Source organism: Coregonus lavaretus, assembly GCF_964263955.1.
Source record: "Coregonus lavaretus genome assembly, contig: HAP1_SCAFFOLD_5672, whole genome shotgun sequence".
Taxonomy (NCBI): domain Eukaryota; kingdom Metazoa; phylum Chordata; class Actinopteri; order Salmoniformes; family Salmonidae; genus Coregonus; species Coregonus lavaretus.
In genome coordinates, this window is record NW_028162327.1 from 1 (window position 1) to 14,797 (window position 14,797).

The 14,797-nt window shown below is 44.2% G+C and overlaps 2 protein-coding genes across 2 annotated transcripts; one reads left to right on the forward strand and one right to left on the reverse strand.

Annotated features, from left to right (window-relative positions):
* Nucleotides 1–1,521: 1,521 nt before the first annotated feature.
* Nucleotides 1,522–9,185, forward strand: LOC311119350 (tyrosine-protein phosphatase non-receptor type 13-like; the record flags this gene model as incomplete). The annotated part of the gene is made up of 12 exons (XM_084194071.1): nucleotides 1,522–1,614; nucleotides 3,734–3,889; nucleotides 4,154–4,403; nucleotides 4,540–4,652; nucleotides 4,802–4,857; nucleotides 4,967–5,064; nucleotides 6,008–6,156; nucleotides 6,690–6,780; nucleotides 6,964–7,301; nucleotides 7,817–8,032; nucleotides 8,148–8,210; nucleotides 8,362–9,185. Coding segments are annotated over 12 exons (1,701 nt in total), but the record flags the coding sequence as incomplete, so codon positions are not given.
* A 1,504-nt stretch (nucleotides 9,186–10,689) lies between these two features.
* Nucleotides 10,690–14,059, reverse strand: LOC311119349 (tubulin alpha chain-like). Its single transcript, XM_084194070.1, has 4 exons — nucleotides 13,111–14,059; nucleotides 12,601–12,823; nucleotides 11,930–12,078; nucleotides 10,690–11,764 (listed from the first exon to the last, which is right to left on the reverse strand). The coding sequence occupies exons 1-4, from the start codon at nucleotides 13,111–13,113 to the stop codon at nucleotides 10,787–10,789; spliced, it is 1,353 nt and encodes a 450-aa protein (XP_084050196.1). The 5' UTR covers nucleotides 13,114–14,059; the 3' UTR covers nucleotides 10,690–10,786.
* Nucleotides 14,060–14,797: the final 738 nt, after the last annotated feature.

Below are 14,797 nucleotides of genomic sequence, written 5' to 3' on the forward strand. Positions count from 1 at the left end.
ACTTGTAGAAGCCTATCCATACAAATCGTTGATTTTATCCTTTGAAACAAATCGTTGATTTTATCCTTTGAAAGATTTGCTGATGTGTATAGCATTCTGGTACACCACAGTACATCACTCAAGTTCTCTTACCTTCTTCACAGTGCCTTCAGAAAGTATACACACCCCTCTACTCTTTCCACATTTTTGTTGTTACAGCCTGAATTTTAAATTGATTAAATTTAGATTGTGTCACATGATTATTAATTTTTTATGACTACCCAATCTCCGTACCCCAGACATACACAGATTCAAGCACAAAGGCCCAAGGAGGTTTTTCCAATGCCTCGCAAAGAAGGCCACCGATTGGTAGATGTGTAAAAAAAAAATTTTTTGCTGAATATCCCTTTGAGCATGGTGAAGTTATTCATTAGGCTTTGGATGGTGTATCAATACACCCAGTCACTACAAAGATACAGGCATCCTTCCTAACTTAGTTGCCGGAGAGGAAGGAAACTGCTCAGGGATTTCACCATGAGGCCAATGGTGACTTTAAAACAGTTACAGAGTTTAATGGCTGTGAAAGGAGAAAACTGAGGATGGATCAACAACATTGTAGTTACTCCACAATACTAACATAGATGACAGAGTGAAAAGAAGGAATTCTGTACGGAATACAAATATTCCAAAACATGCATCCTGTTTGCAACAAGGCACTAAAGGAATACTGCAAAAAATTTGGCAAAGCAATTAACTTTTTGTTCTGAAAACAAAGTGTTACGTTTAGGGCAAATCCAATACAACACATTACTGAGTACCACGCTCCATATTTTCAAGCATAGTGGTGGCTGCATCATGTTATGGGTATGCTTGTAATCATTAAGGACTGGGGAGTTTTTCAGGATAAAGAAACGGAATGGAGCTAAGCACAGGCAAAACCTGGTTCAGTCTGCTTTCCACCAGACACTGGGAGATTAATTCACCTTTCAGCAGGACAATAACCTAAAACACCAGGCCAAATATACATATACGTATTGCTTACCAATACGACATTGAATGTTCCTGAGTGGCCTAGTTAGTTTTGACATAAATCTGCTTGGAAATCTATGGCAACACATGAAAATGGCTGTCTAGCAATAATCAACAATCAACTTGACAGAGCTTGAAGAATTTTTAAAAGAATAATGTGCAAATATTGTACAATCCAGGTGTGCAAAGCTCTTAGAGACTTACCCAGAAAGACTCACAGCTGTAATTGCTGCCAAGGGTGATTTTAACATGTATTGACTCAGGGGTGTGAATACTTATGTAAATTAGATATTTCTGTATTTCATTTTCAATACATTTGCAAACACTTCTAAAAACATATTTTCACTTTGTTATTATGGGGTATTGTGTAGATGGGTGAGAAAACAACATCAATTTAATCCATTTTGAATTCAGACTGTAACGCAACAAAATGTGGAATAAGTCAAGGGGTATGAATACCTTCTGAAGGTGTATGTTATGAACAATACATAACGCTGGTATGTTGTTGTTGAGTGTGATGGACTCCTCCCCCCCCCCGTTACAGATTATGTCTATGGGGCAGATCGCAGAGAAACAGAGGCCTTATCTACGCTATGTCTTCTAGAGGTAACTTCACCTGCCCTGCTTTATTCAGTCTACTGCACAATACTTTCCCATTATTAGATAGATTTCGATTACACTTTGCTTTACATGTGACTATAGCAACTGAACTTCAATCACTTACACACATTTAAATTGCATTAACTTGCCTATAACGATATGTAATTGCATTAACTTGGCTAGAGAGAGAGTTTATTAGTTAAATGCACAGGGTTGCAGATGTGAATGTAGGGTACGGTGAAAGTCTTAAGCTCCGAGCTCCAACGGGGGGGGGGGACTATTCAGCATTATAAATGTCAATTGGGTGGGGACAGGGTAAATGTCCTAATGGTCTGGGGGTAGAAGCTATTGGCCAATCTTAGTTTTTGCCATGAAGCTCCTATACTGCCCGCATCTGAATCCAATCAAATGTTATTTGTCACATGCGCCTAGACTTGGCGCTCCGGTACCGCTTTCTGTGCGGTAGCAGAGAGAACAGTCTATGACTTGGGTGACTGGAGTCTTTGACCATTTTTAAGGCCTTCCTCTGACACTGCCTGGTATAGAGGTCCTGGATGGCAGGAAGCTTGGCCCCAGTGATGTACTGGGCCATACGCGCTACCCTCTGTAGCGCCTTGCGGTCGGATGCCAGGAGTCCAGTTGCAGAGGGAGGTGTTTAGTCCCAGGGTCCTTAGCTTAGAGATGAGCTTTGAGGGCACTATGGTGTTGAACGATGAGCTGTAGTCAATGAACAGCATTCTCACATAGGTGTTCCGTTTGTCCAGGTGGGAAAGGGCAGTGTGGAGCGCAATAGGGATTGCGTCATCTGTGGATCTGTTGGGCCGGTATGCGAATTGGAGTGGGTCTAGGGTTTCTGGGATAATGGTGTTGATGTTAGCCATGACCAGCCTTTCAAAGCACTTCATGGCTACAGACGTGAGTGCTACGGGTTGTTAGTCATTTAGGCAGGTTATCTTAGTGTTCTTGGGCACAGGGACTATGGTGGTCTGCTTGAAACATAGGTATTACAGACTCTGTTAGGGAGAGGTTGAAAATGTCAATGAAGACACTTGCCAGTTGGTCAGCGCATTCTCTGAGTACACATCCTGGTAATCCGTCTGGCCCTGAGGCCATGTGAATGTTGACCTGTTTAAAGGTCTTACTCACCGGCTGTGGAGAGCGTGATCACAGTCGTCCGGAACAACTGGTGCTCTCATGCATGCTTCAGTGTTGCTTGCCTCGAAGCGCGCATAGATGTCATTCAGCTCGTCTGGTAGGCTTGCGTCACTGGGCAGCTCGCGACTGGGCTTCCCTTTGTAATCCGTGATAGTTTGCAAGCCCTGCCACATCTGACGAGCGTCAGAGCCGGTGTAGTAGGATTCAATCTTAGTCCTGTATTGATGCTTTGCCTGTTTGATGATTCGTCGGAGGGCATAGCGGGATTTCTTATAAGTGTCCCCGCTCCTTGAAAGTGGCAGCTCTAGCCTTTCGCTCCGTGCAGAGTGATGGAAGCGGGGAGAACTGTCCATGGCTGGGGTCCCCGATTATCTTCTTGGCCTTCCTGTGACACCTGGTGTTGTAGGTGTCCTGTAGGGCAGGCAGTGTGCACCCAATGGAGCGTTCGGCTGCACGTATCACCCTCTGAAGAGGCTTGCGGTCCACGGCAGTGTAGTTGCCGTACCAGGCTGTGATGCAGCCCGACAGTATGCTCTTGATGGGGTTCCTGTAGAACACGGCGGTGGAGTTGCCGTACCAGGCTGTGATGCAGCCCGACAGTATGCTCTCGATGGTGCTCCTGTAGAACACTGAGGGCCCTCGGGGACAGGACGGATTTCTTCAGCATCCTGAGGTTGAAGAGTCGCTGTCATGCCTTCACCAAGGGTGTCTGTGTGGTTTGACCATTTCAGCTCCTCGGAGATGTGTGTGCTGTGGAACTTTACATTTTTTTTGACCGTTTCCACGGTGGCCCAGTTGATGGCTATAAGGATATGTCCTTTAGTAGTCAATAAAATATGTAGACTAAAGCGTTCTGATCTGTGCGAGTTGATGACTCCAACCTCTGTGTGTGTCTTTCTGAGATGTTCCATTGCCCCTGGACATTGGCCAGTGAAAGTAATATTCTAATTCTGTTTTGTTGTGCTTCCAGGAGGAGATCATTCAGTTGGACCTGGACAAGCCTGCAGCAGGAGGCCTAGGCTTCTCTGTCATCGGAGGAGAGAGGGGCATCTTTGTCAAGTCCATCACCCCTGGTGGCATAGCAGATCGTACAGGACGGCTGCAAGTAGGGGATAGACTGCTCAAAGTGAGTCTGATCTACTGAGGTCTTTTCAATGTAACAACAGCTGTTGTCCACTAGGTGGTGATATTTGACCGTAACTCATCTGAATGCAGGGTTGTGCACTAGGGCACGCTGTAATAAATGTTTTACAACGGCAAAACGAAAATATTTGTTCTCATTGGACAAATTCAGGCATTACCTCCCTGTTTCACTCCATTTCAAAACGTTTCACCCTACCAAACATGACCCAGCTCTGAGGTTTCCAGCTGACGGTGTCTCTATCCACAGGTGAACGAGGAGCTGATGACTGGCGTGTCTCACACTAAAGCTGTCACCACTATCCGAAAGGCCAAAGGACTGGTGCACCTCATAGTGTCCAGACCGCCGGACCAAAACCCCAACACCTACCTGTCCTACCTCCCCATCAACTCTGACGAATGCAACGGCAACGCTGACGACGCCGACGACAGTGGAATGAAGACTAAACTGTGTGGTCTGCCTAATGAGAACAGTAGCCCTCCTGACATACCGCCAATAGGTAGGATTACTACTCTTTTATCCGTACAGATCTGTGTGTTCAAAAGTTACAATTTTTCTGACGCCTGCTCCTCCACACTGTGTTAGAGCACAAGCCAGTTTGACTGTCTTCTTCCCTCCTGTGACGGCCTCCCCAGACTATGATGTAGGTTCAACGGAGCGGAGGAGGAGAGACGGTGAGGTGGAGAACACTGATCTGTGTGAAGACACAGACCGTGACGGCTCCTCTCTACCAGAGGACTCTCCTGAGGTGGGTACATACTCTGGGGAGGACCTGCCTCTGAGGCGGGGGCTATTCAACTACAGTCCTAGAGGGTCAAAACACTTTTTTTTTTTTTTTCTTCTACATTGTAGTTTAATTCCATTCACATCTGTTTTCTGTGTTGTGTGGAATTCCAGACCTCCCGGAAAGCCGACTGGAAAGAGGAAAGTGTAGACGACCCACTGAATGAGAGGTAAGGGGGGCTCCAGTATTTTGTTCTGTTCCAGAATACTGTGACTGAAAGTCCCCAGGGGACATTTTTGTATATTTTTTAAAATGTCAAATCGTATGTTCCTTCCCAGCTACATGCAGATGACATCAGAGGTTCCGGAAGAGGATGAGATTACCTGGGGGAGTGACGAGCTGCCTATAGAGAATATTACCTGGAAATTCACTGACGGTAAGCTGTCTATAGAGAATATTACCTGGAAATTCACTGACGGTAAGCTGCCTATAGAGAATATTACCTGGGGGAGTGACGAGCTGCCTATAGAGAATATTACCTGGAAATTCACTGACGGTAAGCTGCCTATAGAGAATATTACCTGGGGGAGTGACGAGCTGCCTATAGAGAATATTACCTGGACATTCACTGACGGTAAGCTGCCTAGAGAGAATATTACCTGGGGGAGTGACGAGCTGCCTATAGAGAATATTACCTGGGGGAGTGACGAGCTGCCTATAGAGAATATTACCTGGGGGAGTGACGAGCTGCCTATAGAGAATATTACCTGGACATTCATTGACGGTAAGCTGCCTATAGAGAATATTACCTGGACATTCACTGACGGTAAGCTGCCTATAGAGAATATTACCTGGGGGAGTGACGAGCTGCCTATAGAGAATATTACCTGGACATTCACTGACGGTAAGCTGTCTATAGAGAATATTAACTGGAAATTCACTGACGGTAAGCTGTCTATAGAGAATATTAACTGGAAATTCACTGACGGTAAGCTGTCTATAGAGAATATTAACTGGAAATTCACTGACGGTAAGCTGTCTATAGAGAATATTAACTGGAAATTCACTGACGGTAAGCTGTCTATAGAGAATATTAACTGGAAATTCACTGACGGTAAGCTGTCTATAGAGAATATTAACTGGAAATTCACTGACGGTAAGCTGTCTATAGAGAATATTAACTGGAAATTCACTGAGCGTGAACACCGCACCCAACGACTCAACCTCACCAATTTCGATGCCTAACGTTAATTAACCTTTTGGATCTGCCGATTTTGAATATCCTCTTCCAAATATACAATTAAATTGATTTTATTGAGTGAGTGGTTAGGTAAGTCTCTGGTTAGGTAAGTCTCTCAACATGATCATCCCCTCCCCAGATAAACCCATCATTACAGAGGATGAGCTGACCTCTCTGCCCCTGGTGAAAGTGGTCCCTGATGGACAGTACACTAGGGCCAAGCTCAACACTGTGGTGCGTATGCTGAGGGGCCTGCTCGAACAGAAGATCCCTTTGCAGGAGTTTGAGGTACGAACTGTCTGTCTGATCTAGACAAGTATAGAAACCTCACATCACGTGTCAAACCCATTCCACGGAGGGCCGAGTGTCTGCGGGTTTTCACCCCTCCCTTGGACTTGATGAATTAAGGTCACTAATTAGTAGGGAACTCCCCTCACCTGGTTGTCTAGGGCTTAATTGAAAGGAAAAAACCTGCAGACACTAGGCCCTCCGTGGAATGAGTTTGATACCCTGCATTAAACGGCCTCAGCTATATCCCCTCTTCTTCTTCTTCTTCCATAGTATGTAGCTCTAAAGAGAATACGCTTTTTGTGTAGCGCTGATCTTTATTATTGTGGCTGCTGCCGTTTTGACTTTTATTAATTCTTGCAAAGTGTACATATAAAAAATGTGCATAGAAAATAGCATAAGAAAACACTCACTTAGATGCATAATACATGACATCAATATAGTACAGGACATTTTTTATTTTCTTCAAAAATTACTTATTTGTGTCCATGGGACTGAGATTTAAGGCCAATTTATACTTCTTCTCTCACCAGAATCTACAGAATCTACAGCCGCTGGATGACTGTCTAATTGGTCAGACGAAGGAAAACAAGAAAAAGAATCGTTATAAGAACATTGTCCCTTGTAAGTGCACACTTTAGATCGAATGTCACAACGAAAATAGCGTCATCACTGAGTAAGTGTTTTAACTGGGAAATAGTGCATCTCGTGTGTCAATATTCCTCCGCATCTACTTCAATAATAGCCCAGTGCAGTAGAAAACAAGCCCAGTCAAACCCTCTCCTGTGTTTTCTCTTGTTTCTCCAGTTGATACCACCAGAGTGATCCTGGGTAAAGATGGCGGCTACATAAACGCCAACTTTATCAACATGCCAGTGAAGGACGAGAACTTCATGTACATTGCTTGTCAAGGACCCTTACCCACCACTCTGGGTGACTTCTGGCAGATGATCTGGGAGCAGAAATCCAATGTCATCGCTATGATGACCCAGGAAGTGGAAGGGGGAAAGGTGAAATGTCAACGGTACTGGCCCGACACCCTGCAGACGGCTGAGATGGTGGACGAGAGGCTGCAGATCACCCTGGTCAAAGATCAGCACCTGGACCACTTTGTTATCCGTCTCATCGAGGTCAAAGATATCCAGGTGAGACTTAACGTAAGGTATAAGGACAGGAGTAATGGCCCCAGAACAGAGCCTTGCAGGACTCCATACTTAACCTTGAAGTGATTTCTTTTTGATATAATTTTACTTTATTACCAAGTAAATGTAAAGGACCGGACGTGTATTTTGTATTTAGTAATAAGGTTAAACAAACAAACAAAAGCCAGTGCATAATACTCCTGAGTGGCGCAGTGGTCTAAGGCACTGCATCACAGTGCTAACTGTGCCACTAGAGATCCTAGTTCGAATCCAGGCTCTGTCGCAGCCGGCCGCGACCGGGAGACTCATGGGGCGCCGCACAATTGGCCCAGCGTCGTCCAGGGTAGGGGAGGGAATGGCCGGTATTCACAAACTGTAAGTCGCTCTGGATAAGAGCGTCTGCTAAATGACTAAAATGTAAAATGTATAATCATTGAATGATTTGGGTACTGTGCAATGCATTCAGAGCATCAGAGTGATAATAATACCCTATTCCTCTTCTTCCCCTCCTGTTCTAGACCGAAGAGATTCAACGCGTCACCCACCTGAACTATACCGGCTGGCCAGACCACGGTACCCCCTCACAGCCTGAGCAGCTGTTGACGTTCATATCCTACATGAGGCACATCCACCAATCAGGACCCATCATCACGCACTGCAGTGCAGGGATTGGCCGATCCGGAACCCTCATCTGCATAGACGTGGTTCTAGGCCTCATCAGTAAAGATGTTGATGTAAGTATGGTGACAAGCCTATAGCTTTTATATAGCTTTTATTATGCTAGAAATGTCCAACCACATTTTAGTTCTGTTTCTGAGAGAATGTATTTTAAAACACTTTTGTTTTCAGTTTGATATTTCAGATGTGGTACGTAACATGAGACTGCAGAGACAAGGAATGGTACAAACAGAGGTAACTTTACAATTTTAAGTAATTTCAGTTGTACATTTTTATACAACTACAATATGTTTGATCTCTTTAAAGAGCCTGTAGTCTACATACTATGCTATTTCTGCATGAATAATAATATACATATTCTCTCATTTGTGTTTGCTCCACACAGGAACAATACATCTTCTGCTATCAAGTGATCTTATACGTGCTCCGATGTCTTCAAGCAGAGGAGAAAATCTCAGGATAGAAACCCTTTTTAAAGTCCCAGTGCTGTACACAACAACGTCCTCTCCTGAGATTTTGTGAGAGCAGAACTACGCACACTGGAGAGTTGACACAGCACCTTGAAGACAGAACAGAACCAAGCGGTGGGTTTACAAAAACCACTGCTCAACCAACGTTCAATAAATGCCTTAAAACATTCTGGGCTTGTGTCCCGGAACAAAGATCAAGCCTAGTCTTGGATTTACTGGTACTTTCAATAGAGAATCTCCATTTAGCATGGTTCTTAGTCTCAGAACTAGGCTTAATCTGTGTCTGGGAAAGCAGTCCCTTGTTTCATGAAAGTAAATTCTTACAGGAGTCTGTATATTTCTGTTTGCTTGACCTCTACCTCTTTAACTGCTCTACCCCTTCTCTTGATGTATACACAAGAACATACGGTTGATTTTTCCGTCTTTTCTACGTGAAAACAATGCTTTTTATAGATTATTGGCTATTATGAAATATCTATGACAGTTGATAAATGAATTCATATTTTAAATGTGGAACAAAATCATGTATTTTTAAAGATTTTGATGCTGGAAGTTGCCTTGACAGAATACGATGACAGTATTTGCATTGTAAATCGTATTATTATGGTAATTGCTGACTGATGCCAGTGTTAATCAAAAGGAAATTAAAGTGTACATATTCATCTCTTGAAAACTGTGGATATGTTTTAATGTTACATACAGGAAAAATTGCAATTTGTAAATAAAAGTCAAACGTTTACATTTTGGTACTTTATTTAAATGCAGATGTTAATGCCACTAATAATGCAACTGAAAAGAGGATCCCATTGGAAACACTTAGGGCCCCGATTTGGACTTAGGAAATTAGCCTTTCCTATGCTCTTCTCAGTAGTTAGTATTCAGACTTGGCTAGCGTAGGTGTGGTTCTCTTGTGCACGCTGAATAAATGTCAACTGCTGAAAACCCTCCCACTTGCTGGCCAACAGATTTTCTGGTAGGTTTTCCAGTCCATTTATCTTAAGCCATCACTTTAAATACAGTGTACCTTCTTTAATTCGAATTTTGTCGACAGACTAGAATACATCAAGAGAAGGGGATCATTCAATCAACGAAAGAAAGCCAACTAAATACACTGAACAAAAATATAAACTCAATATGCAACAATTTCCCTGAGTTACAGTTCATAAGGAAATCAATTTGGCCCTAATCTATGGATTTCACATGACTGGGCAGGCCATAGGCCCACCCAATCAGAATGTTTTTCCCCCACATACTGCAGTTTCATCAGCTGTCCTGGTGGCAGGTCTGACGATGTGGAGGTCCTGGGCTGGCGTGGTTACACGTGGTCTGCACGTACGGTCTTAAACGGAGGCAGCTTATGGTAGAGAATGAACATCCAATTCTCTGGCAGCAGCTCTGGTGGACATTCCTGCAGTCAGCATGCCAATTGCACGCTCCCTCAAAACTTCAGACGTGGCATTGTGTTGGCAAAACTGCACATTTTTTGTGGCCTTTTGTCCCCAGCACAAGGTGCGCCTGTGTAATGATCAAGTTGGTGGAATGAAGTCAAGTCAGAATACGTCTTATCTGTAGACGCCGCGTGCCAAACTACGCATAGAGAGAAGTGCATAAAAAAGGTAATTACAATCCATTTACTCCCGCTTAACTGTGGTCGGAATCTGGGCCTTATTGATTATACTGATATGCACAATACTGCAACCTTCCCCTTGGGGTAGGGATATTTAAGATTTAGCTAAATACATTGATTTCTGAAATATGTGGAAACGCTGCGTCACTGATGAGGTCCATGTGATAGATCTAAAATGTTCTCAAAACATGTCAAACATCTTGGTTGTAGCATTATTAAAGATTAGTCTGGTTTCAGCCAAACGTTAAGGAATCAACGTGGTGACCAGAACCTGGCCCAGGATTATTGGTCACCAGGGAGATCAGGATTTGGCCCAAAATGTGAGACTTGACAATGCAAGATACCGTAGTCAGTTATGGATCTAAAGTCAACCAAATGCAGATTACTGTGGCTGGCAATCTTCCCCATTTGAGGGTTTACGCTGAGGAGCATGTTTAGTCTTTCAAGAGAAGTATCAGTGCAGTCTTTAGTTGCTTGTAGATGTACCAAAAGTCAGTGGCTTTAATGTTAATCACAATTAATAAGCAACTTGTTCTAGAGAACGTCATCCCCCTAAAAGCTACAGACACTCTTCAACAATAAACTAGGATTAATATAAAATCAAACAAAGCAAGAATTCAAATGCATTTGGTTTTAATTGCAAGTTGCTTTAGACAAGGTTGCTTTAGACAAGGTTGCTTTAGACAAGGTGGCTTTTTTAGAGAGAACAGGATTTAGTATTCATCTTCCTCATTCTCATAGGCGTCCCCAGAGTCCGCCCCCACCTCCTCGTAATCCTTCTCCAGAGCAGCCATGTCTTCTCTGGCCTCAGAGAACTCTCCCTCCTCCATGCCCTCACCCACGTACCAGTGCACAAAGGCCCGCTTGGCGTACAGCAGGTCAAACTTGTGGTCCAGACGACTCCAAGCCTCAGCGATGGCTGTGGTATTGCTCAGCATGCACACAGCCCTCTGGACCTTGGCCTGGTCTCCTCCAGGAACCACCGTAGGGGGCTGGTAGTTGATCCCCACCTTGAACCCAGTGGGACACCAGTCCACAAACTGGATGCTGCGCCGGGTCTTGATGCTGGCGATGGCTGCGTTGACGTCTTTGGGAACCACGTCACCGCGGTACAGCAAGCAGCAGGCCATGTACTTGCCACGTCTGGGATCACACTTCACCATCTGGTTAGCCGGCTCAAAGCAGGCGTTGGTGATCTCAGGGACAGAGAGCTGCTCATGGTAGGCCTTTTCTGCTGAGATGATGGGGGCATAGGTGACCAGGGGGAAGTGGATACGGGGGTAAGGCACAAGGTTGGTCTGGAACTCTGTCAGGTCTACATTGAGCGCGCCATCAAAGCGCAGGGAGGCTGTGATGGAGGAGACGATCTGGGCAATGAGGCGGTTCAGGTTGGTGTAAGACGGCCGCTCCACTCCCAGGTTACGCTTGCAGATGTCAAAGATGGCCTCGTTGTCCACCATGAAAGAGCAGTCCGAGTGCTCCAGGGTGGTGTGGGTGGTCAGGATGGAGTTGTAGGGCTCCACCACTGCTGTGGACACCTGGGGAGCAGGGTAGACTGAGAACTCTAGTTTGGACTTCTTGCCGTAATCCACCGACAGGCGTTCCATCAACAGGGAAGTAAAGCCAGAGCCGGTCCCTCCTCCAAAGCTATGGAAGATGAGGAACCCCTGTAGTCCAGTGCATTGATCAGCCTGAGGATAAAACAAGTTATTCATACCAAGCATTAATATATTCACCCTAATGTTAGTCAGACAAACTATGCTCATAAGGCATGTACAAGTGATAGTCAAGAATTAATGGGTATCAAAACCACTAAATCAGAGTGGGCTTTTTAAACATTCAGCAGAGCCACTCACCATTTTACGCATCCTGTCCATGACGGAGTCCACAATCTCCTTGCCGATGGTGTAATGGCCACGGGCGTAGTTATTGGCAGCATCCTCCTTGCCACTGATGAGTTGTTCAGGGTGATAAAGCTGACGGTAGTGGCCATTCCTGATCTCATCTACAACAAATCAATTTGTCACATGCGCCAAATACAACTGGTTTAGACTACCGTGAAATGCTTGCTTATCATTTTGATACGGAAAGTTAGCGACAACGCAACGTTACATTTTCAGTACTACACAAGAGGAAATGAAAACGTCACATACTAGACACTCATTGCATAATGAGTAGCATTAATTGTTTGCCATGTCATAGCCTGGTCTCAGATTGGTTTGTGCGGTCTTGCCAACTCCTATGGTCATTCATTGACAACATAGAAGGAATTGGCATGTTCAACTCAAGTTTGTAGCAGCAAATTGTCTTTAGGTTCAAAAGGTATACACTGGAGAAAAGGGAAAAACCTGCACTCACTGTAACATTTAAGTGAATGTATTTTGTAGCAGCAGAGGGCAGAGCAAACAGTTGCTTTTGGCAACAGCCTTTGTCAGCGTTTTGATAGGAATTGGCAAGACCGTACTAACATCTGGGACCAGGCTAGGGCAGACCATCACCTCTATACAAGCAGCTTGCTATTCCTCACCCACAACAGTAGGCTCCAGATCTAAGAAGATGGCCCTGGGAACATATTTCCCGGCCCCAGTCTCACTGAAGAAGGTGCCAAACGATGAGTCAGTCAATTGAGGAGCAGCGTTCTCACGGATGGTCCCATCTGGCTGGAAATCATGCTCCAGACAATACAACTCCCAGCATGCATTGCCCATCTGGACTCCTGCTTGGCCAATGTGGACGGAAATGCACTCCCTCTGTCGAGAGAAACAATCCTTAGTCCAACAATCATTTATAAAAAAAAAAAAAGGTGTGTGTGTAAACTGCTATTAAAAGTTGTTGGAGAGCCCAGTCACTGTGGAGAACATAAATCCTGTCAGCACAGAAAGCTGGGAGAAGATGAAACTTTGACCAACAAATCTCTCAACTCCGTGTCAGTTTTCTATATTAACAGAATACAGGGAAATCGGGCAGGGAAGCACGACTCCAGAGAAAAATGTATTTTAATGAATCAGTCATGTTGAATTAAAAAAAAACTACTTACCATTTTTTTCTGCGGATTGGTGGCCTTTTTGAGGAATTAATGAACCCTGAAACAGTTTCACAGATAGCTCACCACAAGCGTTTACATATCAATTAGATTTACCTAAATAAACTAGGCAACAGGTTGAACTCCAAACACACTTGCTCACAATGGCAATCTGCGTCATGGGCCCAGTTTATATGGCATCAGGTGAGGAGTAGTAGGTGTGGCTTTTCAAATGACCTTTGACCATTTGACCAATGGGCAGTGTATGTTTTATGATGACGCTCCCGAGGTAAATGTTCGACTTCAAAGTATTGACACTATAGCATTGAATTGCAGTTATTTATATTTTTTAAAGACAAAAATCTAACTACATGTTTCTGAATCTGCGAGTGTAACAGTACTTTGAACTTCACCAGGTTCATATATTATTATAAACTGGGTGGTTCGAGGCCTGAATGCTGATATCAGGGGGTATGACAAAACATTTATTTTTACTGCTCTAATTACGTTGGCAGCCAGTTTATAATAGCAATATGGGCCTCTGGGGATTGTGGTATATGGCCAATATACCAGGTGTAGGCAATATCAGGCCAGGGTGACAGCTAAAACACATTTATTGTGGTGATTTTCACCAAAAATGTACAACTACGTCTAACGTTAATATATTTTTTCATAATTACTCCGATAAAAACAGAATGATTCTGAACACTCCCAAGTCCAACTTTGGCAGACAAGTTCCAAATTCTCGCTGAAGTTTCTAGCCACACAACCATAAACTAGCGAGCTGGGCCTGGGAAGGGCTCATCAGGACGACTGACTGAACCGAATCCGTTCGTCTCCTCTCGACTCACGCTGCGCGACAAACTCCATTTGGGCTCCAGGCGTGTCCGTAGAGCCAAAGATTATGGATATCGCTACTGACAAGATACATGTCTCTCCGCCCTAACAATGGGCGTCCTTGTCCACAAAGCGTCAGTGCGGGGCTGTCTAGCTCCCGCCTATCCTTTCTTTGGATTGGTGGATACATCACATTATTGTATCCATATTTGAATATTCGATGAGGGTTGTTGACGTCAACCGCCTCAATGGAGAGAAATGCTACGTTACTAGCCCCCTGTCATGAATATGCATAGCCATCTAGAGACAAAACTCTGAATATAAATTGTTTTTTTCTCTCAAAGTTGCCGGGATGTCACGTGCCCTACTTTTAAATCAGTATACTCGTAACAACTTAAGCATTACAAAACGTCTATTCAATCAAATAAACCTCACATAGCAAATAAGCCATTCATTTGTTGCAGTTGACCAAATTCGACACTCGTTGACCTCCATACACAAATTCTTAATTTGGTGGGCGAAACGATGAAAAAATGCCACCTGCTGGAGGGAGAGATTTCTCGCCGAGTTGGGCCTCTCTCTTCCTCTCTGGTAGCTAACAGGAGTAATCATGGTCGTCACTAGTTAACAGTCACAAAGGGTTCATTCGTAAATTCGCTCTGGTTATCTACTCCGATTTCAGAACACTCTTGTCTGAGTGTGCCAGAGCGCAGAATAACTGATGAATTTACGAATCCGCAACACCCATTGAATATGACCGGTGTCAGTAAATGTCAGCAAAAAAAAACGTTATTAAATCATTGCCAGCAGCACAGTTACAGTCACCAACGCTCTAGAAAACATGAAAACAGCCTAACCAACTCTG